This window comes from Nansenia antarctica, assembly GCF_963989245.1.
Source record: "Nansenia antarctica genome assembly, chromosome: 4".
Taxonomy (NCBI): Eukaryota; Metazoa; Chordata; class Actinopteri; order Argentiniformes; family Microstomatidae; genus Nansenia; species Nansenia antarctica.
In genome coordinates this window covers 15,775,539-15,787,994 of record NC_137689.1, presented here as the reverse complement: position 1 = coordinate 15,787,994, position 12,456 = coordinate 15,775,539, and the positions used below count along the sequence as shown (strand labels likewise).

At 44.6% G+C, this 12,456-nt stretch overlaps 1 protein-coding gene across 1 annotated transcript; it reads right to left on the bottom strand.

Annotated features, from left to right (window-relative positions):
- Positions 1 to 2,792: 2,792 nt before the first annotated feature.
- On the bottom strand, positions 2,793 to 12,194 carry LOC308155730 (arf-GAP with Rho-GAP domain, ANK repeat and PH domain-containing protein 1-like; the record flags this gene model as incomplete). The annotated part of the gene is made up of 27 exons (XM_080529104.1): positions 2,793 to 2,825; positions 2,923 to 2,986; positions 3,329 to 3,411; positions 3,493 to 3,617; positions 3,933 to 4,046; positions 4,161 to 4,278; positions 4,548 to 4,622; positions 4,714 to 4,791; positions 5,488 to 5,635; positions 5,782 to 5,887; positions 6,218 to 6,433; positions 6,589 to 6,798; positions 7,299 to 7,494; positions 7,759 to 7,861; positions 8,029 to 8,164; positions 8,280 to 8,405; positions 8,526 to 8,700; positions 8,886 to 9,071; positions 9,352 to 9,437; positions 9,641 to 9,840; positions 10,145 to 10,251; positions 10,345 to 10,544; positions 10,666 to 10,786; positions 10,892 to 10,961; positions 11,213 to 11,347; positions 11,561 to 11,658; positions 12,183 to 12,194. The coding sequence occupies 27 exons, from the start codon at positions 12,192 to 12,194 to the stop codon at positions 2,793 to 2,795; spliced, it is 3,321 nt and encodes a 1,106-aa protein (XP_080385230.1).
- Positions 12,195 to 12,456: the final 262 nt, after the last annotated feature.

Genomic DNA, 12,456 nt, shown 5'->3' with positions numbered 1-12,456 from the left:
TGCTAATATCAGCGATAAATAAATACTTCTTTCCCTGCAAGCATAAAAAAACGAATCCTGTCTCTGAATGACTTTGAGTTAATCATGTGCATGATCCAATGTAGATTTACCGCTCTTGAATGAGAACTAATTATCAGAGTTTTTCAGACAGAAGACTTATTTGAGTATGAAAATACACTTTATTGACTTTATCAAACATGAGATATATTTCAATCAATTATTCAAACAACCGAGTGAGAGAATAAGAACACAGCACTACATTTAATCTAACAATAACATTCAACAGTTATGTATATTCTTACAAGCAATCTGAAAGCTGAGTGTCAGTTACATGTCAGTTACAACAGAGAGAAAACAGCAACCCGTTCTATAACAGCTTTGTCTCATGAACACCTCAGAAAGTCCCTGTACAATTCATTACATTAACACCGGAAAGACACAGTACCTCTCCTTTCATAATCTACCTCCATGTGTAATAGAATACCGTACAGTGATTTTCAAGCCCTTGGTAGTAGGAGTGTTGGGGTACTCCTCAATACATGGCCACTTCATACATTATTAAATCTATGTCCACTAATTAACTGACAGACCAATCAGCAACATCCTGAAGTCTGGAGGATGAGACACTGCTCTAAAATCAAAGAACGGGGTGGTGGTGAGGGGTAGTGGGATTCTGGGAGATGTAAGGATTGTGGGGGTATGGGAGTGCATTGTTGTTTCCAGGGCGACAGAGCTACTGCCCCAGAGCTGGTTGCCTAATGCAAAGCCATTACCCACACAGCCCCAGAGCTAATGACAGCTGAAAAACAAAAGGATATTAGAAAGCAATTTTATTGAGCGGGAGGCACTTAAACCCACAAGAGCACCAATAAAACTTTATGGGAGATTCAGAGTGGTGGGGGGGGGGGTCTAATGTACTACACACAAGATGCCATAGAGACAGGCTTCAACTCTTTGTTACAATCCAATAAAAAAACTGAGAAATAAAACAGAATGGAAATGAGGAAAGACATGCATTGAAACTGGGAGCAGCAAGTGTGAGACGTTAATGGATAGAGTGTGAACGATAGTGTGTAAACCTTTGCTGTAAGTTCTGTAATAAACAGCAACGGTACAGCAGGCAACGTGCTGGTATGATGGTGAATGGAAGCAACGTTGTGAGAATGTTTTCATGTTGGCACATGTTCTCGTCTAGCCCATACAGGCAGTGAATATGCTTTAATTAACAATCACAGTGTTCACTGAGGTGTGACTGAGCTGGGGACCATATTTGCTATTCAAACAGCACAGTGTTTAGGAAAGCCGAATTAGCACACATATCCATATCAAAGGCGGCAGAGGTTTGTCAATTGAGACTCATACTGTGAAAATAATAATATACCTTTCAGTCTCTTTCACTATTTGGGTGAAATTAAATGCAGTCCAAGTTATGTGGGTCATCCTAGAATCTAGGACCTAGATACATAAATAGTCAATGTCTGGCCTTTGATCTGCTTAAAAGGTCAAACAGGATATTGCATGTGCAACAGCAACAGCACGCTAACTTGAACATCAAAGGAGTCAGAGGACAACTGTATCAACACTGAGTAATATTGCCCCACCATCGACACGTCTTTATGAAATACATCAACTCTACATAATGAATTCCAAAGTAATTTTGCATCAACGAGGCACAATGATATCTATGTTGTTTAATCATGTATTTCATCCCAATCTTGGGAAGTTGGTTTGCAACTTCCCAATTCCTACAGCAGACACATGGACCCACCCAGCATCGACATTTGCACTTACATCTCTGTAGTTGTTGTTGGCTGGAACGGCTGACTTCGGCACAAGAGGGAGTTTCCACACGCCTGGCCCATCTCTCAGTGTCACCAGCCTCACACTCAGTCTCAAAACAGCTGGAGCAAAGCCCTGTGGTAACAACGCAGTCCGGTCTACTCTCCAGGACGAGTGCGATGGTGAGATGTTGCTGTCATGGAGCCTATGCAGCATCTCTTAGGCTCGTAGAGAGGAGATGAGTGGTGGAGAGACAGAGAGAGCCTCACAAACCTCTGGGGCTTCAACCAGGCGATGGATCGATGCTGAGGCTGCAAGAGCAACCGGATCAGTCTCCTTGCTCAGGCTGTACTAAAGGGCACTGCCTAAACTCCTACACACCCTTCTATCTGTTTTCGTTCAAGGTGCTGTTAAATAATGGGTCAATTATTATTATTGTGATACATATTGAACATTGCAATAACCTGGAGATCTGCGGTCTAGTGTAATGACAGGGTTGAATTCCTTGGGTCCAATAATGACTGACTGCTAACATAATGATATGGACAGAACCCTCTGGTTCTAATATTAGATAGGCTTACTGCTGGAGCTCCTCAGCCCTCTCATTATGTTTTAATCAAGGGGAACCCCAAACAAGGCATTCGGATTATAGTTCTGAAGAATAATATGTATGTTATTCATATTTAGAATGTGCGTTTGTTGTTGCAGTGTAGTTTGATCTGTTCTTCCTATCATCACCCTCCATCCTGTTTATTTTCATTTTTAATATGAACCCGACGAATGAAACTGACTCTGTGCTTGCTGGAGATAATGGTGTGCGTGGGTAAGGGCTGTGGCTGTGGCTGTCGGTTATAAATAGGGATCTACCCAATACTAACAGTCAAATATCCTATGTAATCATTCATTTAACCAGACTATATTTTCCCAGTGAAGACTCAAAAATGCTTGAAAAAAGTGTCTCTGGATAGAAAGTAGATGGGAAGCCAGGAATCCTTCTTCTTAGAAATATGAAATCAGGATTCTGCTGGCCACAGGTTACCACCATGCTAGGACAGAATGGGGAAAAAAGAGGTGAGGAAGGTGAAGGACACTAAGCGAATATTCTGCATTGAAGTCAGAATGGACTTCACACACAGACATTACCTGGAGGCTCATAAAAGCGGCCGACCACTCGATCATCTCGTTCTGTGATTCACAGCACAGGTACCTAACAGAACATTGGGAGAGAACGACTGAGAGGTGGAAGACAGATTAGAGCGTGAAGCCACACCTTTACGATAATCCTCAGAAGAGAGAGCTTTAGAGATCTAGTTACGGCTTCAGACACTCACCATTTCTCTTTCTTTCCTCCCTTTTGCGCACACAGTATGGTCATCCCCCAACTGGAAGAAATCATAAGAACCGTAAAGCAAGGGCATAATGACAGTCTCTTAATGAGCAGAAACATGGACAGATGACTAAAGCAGACAATGAAACAGTAGCCATCAGAGGGCAGTTAAAGCCCCATGTAGGACATGCTTCCAGTGATCATACATGATGATTCCCTCACCACGATGGTGGCTGCAGCTTCTTCCTAATGCCCCAGTAGACTTGCAAAGCCTGGACCGGACACTCCTTCTCAGGATCGGTACTCTGATTAAAGATTGACAAATCATGTTGTATACACACAGGCAACATGTCTCATCCAGCACCCCACCCCTATCCTCTCCTTACCTTTACTTCTTTGTACAGCCTGAGTGAGGCGCCAGTGAGCACACAGAGACGTTTGTTGAAGTTTCCCTTGCCCCGTTGGCCCTTCTCCTCACAGAACTTTATCAACCCGTTTCTGGACACGTCTGCTATGAGTGGGGACATCCAACTCAGACACAAGTACAGTAAGGCTTTTACTTTACACCGCAGACACTTAATATAAAACTAGGTCACTTCTGTCAACATGACTAGGTAATGCTGGTTGACACATTCAATTACTGGAATAAACCTCAAAGATAATAGTTGTGTTCTCTAACCATTAGTTCCCATTTGTATGACTATACATTTAAATATAGTAAATGATACAAATAAAATGATACAATAAAAGTAAATGATACAATAAAAGGATGTGCTCTATGGCATAGCCCCTTATCACGTCTTGCTATGGTAAATCTTATATTTACCTGTATATTTTAGCATTGCCTCCATGTAGCAGTTCCTCTTGACCACCAGATGACAGTCTTTCTCAAGGGAGAAATATATGGGCAGCGCTTTCTCATGGTAGTGTAATGGACGCTCTAATGACAATAAACAATGGTGCTGATTTGGCAAAACAGATCTTTTTGAAACTTCTCTATTAAAAGTTCAACTACTTATATATTTATAAAGGGCCACTGCAACTGGAACATTACCCATGTCGTCCTTGTCATTGAGCAGGAAGCAGCTCCAGTAGTCTCCCTGCTGTGGAAGGACCTTCCCGCGTTTCAACACCTCAGACACCAGCTCCTCTGCAGTCACAGCCTGGGAGATCTGAGGGAGTGGAACACACAGAGGCATCTTCATGCTTCTTCAACTTCATCAAGACATTCATACAAACATACTGCAGAAAACCACTACATACTATACCGTTTCCTAATCATTTCAACCAATGATTGTGTCACCAGTGTAGTTATAAAGATCATTGATCATAAATTCCTTTAAAAGATAACAAAGGTGGTCCACTGAGCTGTATGAATATCACTATGAATATCATAGTTGGGTTTGTGAAGCTCCTAAATGACAAAGCACATGCTACTGACCTGGACTAGCAGCTCAGACCCCTCCTCCTTCACCTCCAGGTAAACACCACAGATGGTGAGAGGTGATAGGGATCCCTGAAGGGCAGGAAGAGGGAAGCCATTTGTACTTAAGCACATGGGAGTGACAGATCTTATCTTGTGATGCCCATTATGCCCAGGTGCTCACCTCATCAAGGCGCTCCTCCTGTGCTTTGATGATATGAGAGATCATGTCAAGATGCTTCTGAAGCTGCTCTGCATTCACCTGCCAGACAGGAACATAATAATAATAATAATAATAATAATAATAATAATAATAATAATAATAATAATACATTAGACTTATATAGCGCTTTTCTAGACACTCAAAGACGCTTTGCAAAGTGAAAAGATTGAGTAGTAATAATAAGAAGAAACAAAAGGTAATAAATAATAATAAAAGTATAGGGGCCTAATTAAGGGTTAGGGAGAGGGTTAACTGGTGAAGGCGAGCTTGAAGAGGTGGGTTTTGAGGGCCTGTTTAAATGTTGGGAGGGTGTTGGCCTGTCTGATTTGGTTGGGGAGGGCATTCCAGAGGGACGGGGCTGACAGGAACATCAGTTCACGTAATCCGGATGTTTCATTCCACTCTTGGAAAAACACAGAGAACTCCCCTCTGTCTTTATCCCTTATCAGTGATCAGTGACCAATCAATGGACTGCACTTATATAGCACCTTATTACAAAGTGCTTTACAATGGCCTCTTATTCACCCATTCACACACCCATTCACACACCAATGGCGGCAGGCTACCATGCAAGGCACTGGCCCGCTCATTGGGAGCAATTTGGGGTTTAGTATCTTGCCCATGGACACCTCGACATGTGGCCAGCCAGGGATCGAACCGCCGACCTTGCGATCATTAGACCCCAGACCCCTGCGCCACAGCCGCTCATCAGTTATCAGTGTGAGACATACTCACATTGAAGATGACCTGGTAGTGTTCGATGAGGTCCTCCACTACATGTCCTGCACTGTTATCACTGCCATCAGTCTGGAAGAGAGTAGGACCAAACACAATGGCCAGGTTGTGCGTGTTCATCTGATTCTCCTCTGCAAAACACTGGACGCTTTTGGAACAACAGATTAGCCGATTAGAGACGAGATTTCCCCAGTTTCAACACTTTTACCACTCAAGAAGAAAGGTGCAGAAAGAATGTGGAGGAGTGGAGGAGAAAGAAAAAGAGGAGAGGAAAGAAGAGCCCACCAGCCTCACCAGTAGAGGTGGTAGATGACTGCTCCCAGAGTGGCTCTGTTGACTGGAGGGAGACTCTGGAGGAGGGCCTGGTACTGGGGAACTCTCTCACTCTTCTCACTGACAGCTGGTAGAAAGAGAACAAATAATAACCAAATGTTTTATGACACGCAACCCTAATTCATGAGGCTCAAAGCCATCAGAAGGTCTAGTTTAATGCAGTGCTGTAGTCATTGTGGGTCCCCCAGGGTTTAGAATGTGGTAGTTCCACCACAGGCGGAACCAGGGCCTGACACATAACAAGACCAGACAGGACTCAGGAGGGTACTGACCTATACTGATACTGTATGCTCATCTAATAAAACTACAGGTTACATATCTATCATTAGCATCCTTGAACTCGATGATAATCTTGATGCTTTGTGCAATAGGATGAAATGACTTGAGCCAAGCTCACCTGTTGTGTGGAGCCAGGGTAGTGAGGCCTGCTCTCCATCGAAGACGCCTCCGCTCACTTCCCGGAGGAACCTCTTCACAGCGTTGGCCACGTCGTCCACCTGGTGCTCCTCCTCCCTCAGCCGGACTCTCCGGGCGTCATGGCGTAGAGAGGACAGCAGGGCGGCCACTCTGGAGTTCACACCAGCCTTCCGATAGATGCCCTCCTTTATTAAACCTGAAAAAGAGGGGAAAAGACAAACACGTGACTAAATGTAAATAAATGCAACGACGCTAAAACATGAACACAGACAAACCGATGGAGTCACATAGAAAGTTAGGAGCGTGTGTTTTCCTGTCCATCCCAGGCCACGCTGTGACAGGTCCACTCACCATGCTGCGTGATGTGGCTCAGGCAGCGGTCTATGACGACGGGGACGTCTGCGTCAGTGAGCTGCTGATGGTTCAGAGGGCCGTCTCCTCTTCCGGAGCCCTGCTGGAGGCCAGAGAGCCAGCCCTGGAAGTCAGGTCTCTTGTCCCCCTCCACACGCACACTCCTGCCCTGGTCCACCAGCACCACAGCACCAGCCTCCTGCTGCACGCCTGAGACAGGGCCACAGCACATTACACTGTTCCACCACTATCACCACACTATCTGGGCCGCCATGTCAACCACAGTGGCTGTATCACACTGGTGTACTGTTGACAGGAGAAGTTGGTGGAAGTATAATTCATACGTGTTTGATGACAATGAGCCTGTCCTCCGATTTCTACCTCCACCAGCCTCCCCTGACTGATGTGCTGGGTGCTGGTAGGCAAACTGGTTAGTAGTCGCTATGTGTAGAGGGCTGCAAGGGAATTTTCCTGGCTACATAATGTACAGGTTTTTACTTTTGCCTGCCTGACTCTGTCAGTATGTGAAGCGCATTGAGTTGCATCTTGTAAGAAATGCGCTATACAAATCAAATTTGATTTGATTTGATTTGATGTATTATACTGTTGTGCACAGCGACAACTGAGGACATAGTCTCTCTGTCATTCTTAATCCATCATCCTCACACCTCCGGACCGCCACATGTCTCCGCTGTGATGTTTGGACTCACACAGCTCCTGTAGTTTGCGCAGGTCGATGTTCTCCACACTTTCTGCACCATGGAGGAAGAGGAGGAGCCTGGAGCCCCCCAGGGCAAACCAGCCCAGGCGGGGGCAGTGCAGGCCCGGCCCCTCAGTGTAACGCAGGCGCCCCACCCGCTCGAAGGACCAGCACACCAGCTCCTCCGCCACAGGCGGAACCAGGGCCTGACACATAACAAGACCAGGCAGGACTCCTTACTGTTCTGGGTCAGGTGGGTACTGAGCTATACTGTATGCTTATCTAATAAAACTACAGGTTACATATCTATCCTTAGCATCCTTGAACTCTATGATAATCTCGATGCTTTGTACAATAGGATGAAATGAAGTGTAGTATGTCAAATCTCACATGCATAATGTCCTGCACTTTATTGTAGGGTAGAGTACATTCTACCATTACGAAAACACCCTGTAATCATTAGGGATTACCGTAGCGATGGACTTTGTCCATTCGCTCACTGTATTTGGGGAGTCTGCTCCAAACAGATAGACCCTTCCAGAGTCATGGTGCATCTCAAAGGAATTCGCATAACTGACTCAGGAGAGGAACAGACATCATGTTGGTGTGTATGGTTGTAGGGAAACAAAGGGGAAAATATATGAACACAATTCTCAAGTCTGCACTAATAGAGCTTAATTGCCGTCCAAACTCTGGATGTGCACTTGACCACGACTGGCAATGAAGGGTGGATGTTTTACCCATGTGTCCCTGGGGGGTTGACCACCAGGCACAGAACATTACTCATCTTCATCCCTCCACTCTGCCTGGAGCTCTTCTCACTCTCATAGTAGCTGAAGTGGCCTTGCTTCAGAGTGCACCACCGCCGGCTGAACTCTACAAGGTCCAAAATGATAGAATTAATTTGATAGTTCACTGACTTCTTCACCAAAAGGAATTATTCACAGTGGTCATTATTTCACATTCAGGTAGAGAAAAATGAATGTCCCACCTCCTTTCGCTTTTCCCTCTGTGATTGCTCTTGTTGAGGAGGGGGTCTTGTGCAGATAACCCACTTGAGAGATGTGGAGAGCAGGCTCTGGGAGTGGGTGTTCTCCAGCCTTTGACTCTGGGAGCTCTGTGGAGTGGAAATGCATGGACCAGGTGAAGTCACTTCTGATGAACAGTGAGAAACATATATCCACATAATGGTATGATTGATGGAACAGTGAAACGCTGATATTACGGGTGATCCAACCTGTGTTTTGGTTGTGACTGAGGAACTCCACCTGTAGTCTCTGTCCATGGTGCAGGGCTATGGACATAGGGCTGGACAACTCTGGGTCACTTGTGGAACAGTTCACGTCTGCTCCACAGAACACCAACGACAGAGTCTCCAGCACATCATCTGTCTGAACACTACTGCACAGAGCCTGAGAGAGAGAGAATGACAAAAAGTGAGAGAGAGGGAGAATGACAGAAAAAAAAGAGACAGAGAGACAGAGAGAGAGAGAGAGAAAGAGAGAGAGACAATGACAGAAAGTGAGAGTGGGCATAGAAAAGTCCTAGGAGAGTAAGAGTGTGAAAATCAATAAAAGTAGTTTTCAGAAAATCCCACTTTGTTGAGGGTTTCCTCCGTGTGGCCAAACAGAGCATGGTAGCGGCGGTATTTCCTCTGGCAATACTTGGCAGTGATAAAGCGCTGGCGCTCCTCACTGTCACTTGATGGGCACAAGGCTTCACTTGGTGGCATGTTGGCTACCCAGAACAAGTTCACCCGGCCGTTACCTAGCAACAAGAATACCTGTCGAACCAGGGTGACATCAGAAACTTGACATGAGAGATAAAATATTTCATTACACATGAGTGGTTATTGTATAATAACATGAAATACAATACAAATAAGATATCATAATGAATGTCAATCAGTCAGAGGGATGGAAAGGACTATCATAGGCCTAATTATTGAACTCACTAATATAATACTGTAAAATACAAAATAAAAGTCATCTCATATTTGACCTAGGTTTATCATAGGCTGTCTATTCAATCACCACCATAGTCATTTCTGGGTCTGCGACTACCTGAATGAGGTTCTCCGTCCACACGTTCTCATCCATCATCAGACTGCGGACTTTAGACACACTCTGGCTGAGACCCCTGTGCACTCCTAAAACACAGAGAACTGTGTGTAGTGTGCAATGTCCTGTATATCAGGTACAATTGTCCTGTGGTTAGTTAGTGTGTGTGTGTGTGCGTGTGTGTGTGTGTGTGTGTGTGTGTGTGTGTGTGTGTGAGTGTGTGTGTGTGTGTGTGTGCGCGTGTTCTGAATCCCCTTCTCCTGTGCGTTATGTTCTAGGTGTGGTTCTGTACCTGCGCAGCACATGCAGATGACCACACACAGATTAATGGAGGCCCAGGCTGGGTAGGGGGCTCCACAGTCAGCACACTGCTGGTTGGACTCCTCAGCCCAGATCCTCTGGACCACGGTGTCACTGGACAGAGAGCGACTGACACAGGCCTGCATGGCCTCCACCCACTCCTCCCTCTGCTGCTCCGACTCTGCCACAAAACTAACCACACGGAGAAGTAGGCTTGGTCAGACATACTTGGGCTTGGGGACTGGGTCCCCTATTTTTGGGAAGTTGTGTTTCCCACTTGGGGTGAGCAGGGAGGCACAAACTGAGTCCCAAGTTAGGGTAGCTCCACCAAGACCATGACCCAGAACTTTTGGGGGGGCTAGTCCTCAGAGATAGAAACACAGAAGTCAGCGACTTTAGGCTAAGCATTGGGTTTAAGTCCCATGGTGGAAATGCGCCCCTAATGTTCCAATAGTAGTAACTCACCAGCTGTAGATCCTAGGTTACTCAATCTCACCTGAATGTTTTGTAGAGTGTAGTGAGGTTGAAGGCTCGTTTGTCTGTGCTTTTCACAGAGCCCATGTTCATGTCGACAGAGGTAATGCCAACACCCTGGCTGTGCTCCTGACAACGGAGAACAACACGTCAGTATGACCCCTCTATCACAGCCCCCCCCCCCACACACACACACACACACACATACACTCACACACACACCTCAGTGTTCCTATAGAGGAAGAACCTGTCTGCACAGATGACTACATAGAGCTTGGAGCGCAGCCCATTCATTTCCAGGTATCCTTGTTTGCTAATAAGTGAGACTTCCCTATCACACTGTGCCGGCATATTAGTGGAGTTTGTAAAGGGCACCTCCGCAATAGTTTGTTTCAGTGTTGCCACCCATTCCTCTCTGACCACTGAAAAACACACAGACATGTTGATTACACACAGACAGTACAGAATATCTCTCTCTATATATATATATATATATATATATATATATTTCTTCATAGACAATTTTCTTTGAGGATCACTTACTGTTGTTCTCAGCACGGAACAAGAAAGTCCTGTTCTTTGCCAACACCTCAAACTTCTGCTCTCCAACACTAAGCACATCAATGATGGAAGGTATGACAATGATCCTCTTTGAATACACCTCCTAAGGAATAGGGGGAAGAGGATTTAGAGAGGAGGGGGGAATATGTCTGATGTCAGTACACAGTATTCAATAAGATATGTGGGTTTCTTCAAAAGATGTCAGAACCTTCTCATTTTGATAGTATCGCAGGTACTCTGCATCCAATGTTACCCAACGCTTTTGGAAAATGAGGCTCCTGCAAACAAAGCAGAGATTGCTTACACACACACACACACACAGACACACACACACACACACACACACACACACACACACACACACACACACACACATACACACAGACACACACTTCTGTCTATCTCCCTGTCCCTCCCTCTCTCTCTCTCTCTCTCTCTCTCTCTCTCTCTCTCTCTCTCTCTCTCTCTCTCTCTCTCTCTCTCTCTCTCTCTCTCTCTCTCTCTCTCTCTCTCTCTTTCTCGCACTTACCCCTGAGGTGGGGTCTTGTCCAGCCAGCCCATCTTAATGACAGGAGAGTGGTGGGGAACAATGTCCCCAGGGTCAAATGTCCGTGAGAGTGTGCAGGCAAGATAGATACTGTCATTATCAAAAGATGTCTCTCTCCTGAGGGTAAAGATAAATACATTCATACACAGGACATACAAATAGTACATACACTGCATGGTATGTGCAAGTACAGTACACATACTAGACTAACACAAACACATATTGTAAGACAAAACAAGCACATACGCAACGTATATAATATGACCATGTTCAAAATGACTAAAACAAGCACACAACACACAAACCCACACATAACATTCTCATACAAACCTGCTTGTTTCTAAATGATGGTCAGTGCTGTCCTCATCCTCAACCTCTGTACTAAACTTACTGTGGAAACAGTTCTGCATGGCCCGTAATGCAGCTTCCTATGGGGCACAGACCAGAAAGTGAATGTAGATTGATTACTTTACACAAATGACTTCGTCTGTCATGTGTACAATCACAATAAAAGGGCTGGCCTATGCACATGGTTCTACTTAAAAAGCAAGAGAGGTGTTTTACAAAGTTCACAGACAGAGTTATGAAGGACTGACCATCCATCTAAGAGATTATATTATAGTTAATTATAGTTTTAACCATGTTTTGAAGCTATGCAGTGTTTGTTTACAAATAAAACAAGTTTAGATTTTAGGTTATGATGGGTTAAGACCCTTGAAGTTATATTGTTCCAGAATCAACAGTGATATGTAATCCAACAATGTCCAAAAATGAATGTACCAATCCCCTTAAAGGTGCAATGATGAAAATAGATCAAATATGGCCTGAGTATGGTGAATTGAAAATAGCATTGGATGTACATAAATGTTCACAAACACTATTTTAAACATGGAGAAAATGTAATATAACTCTGCAATCACACACAAGTGCCACAGCCCCATTCATGTCTTACCTGGTCTGCCATATGTGTTTTGCCTCAATTAATTCCAGACCATCGATACAGGTTAGCTGTAACAATGAGGAAACAACTGAGAATTACAGCCAAGATTACAGTAATAGAGAGCTGATACATTACAGTATATCTGCTTCCAAGATTCAGATGAAAAATGTGCCCAGACAGGTTCATATCATAATAAGCCAGCATTCCTTCTGACACTAAAACACACCTCACAGGGAATGTCAGACAAGGTCAACTGTTGACAACAGTTAACTTATGAACATGAACT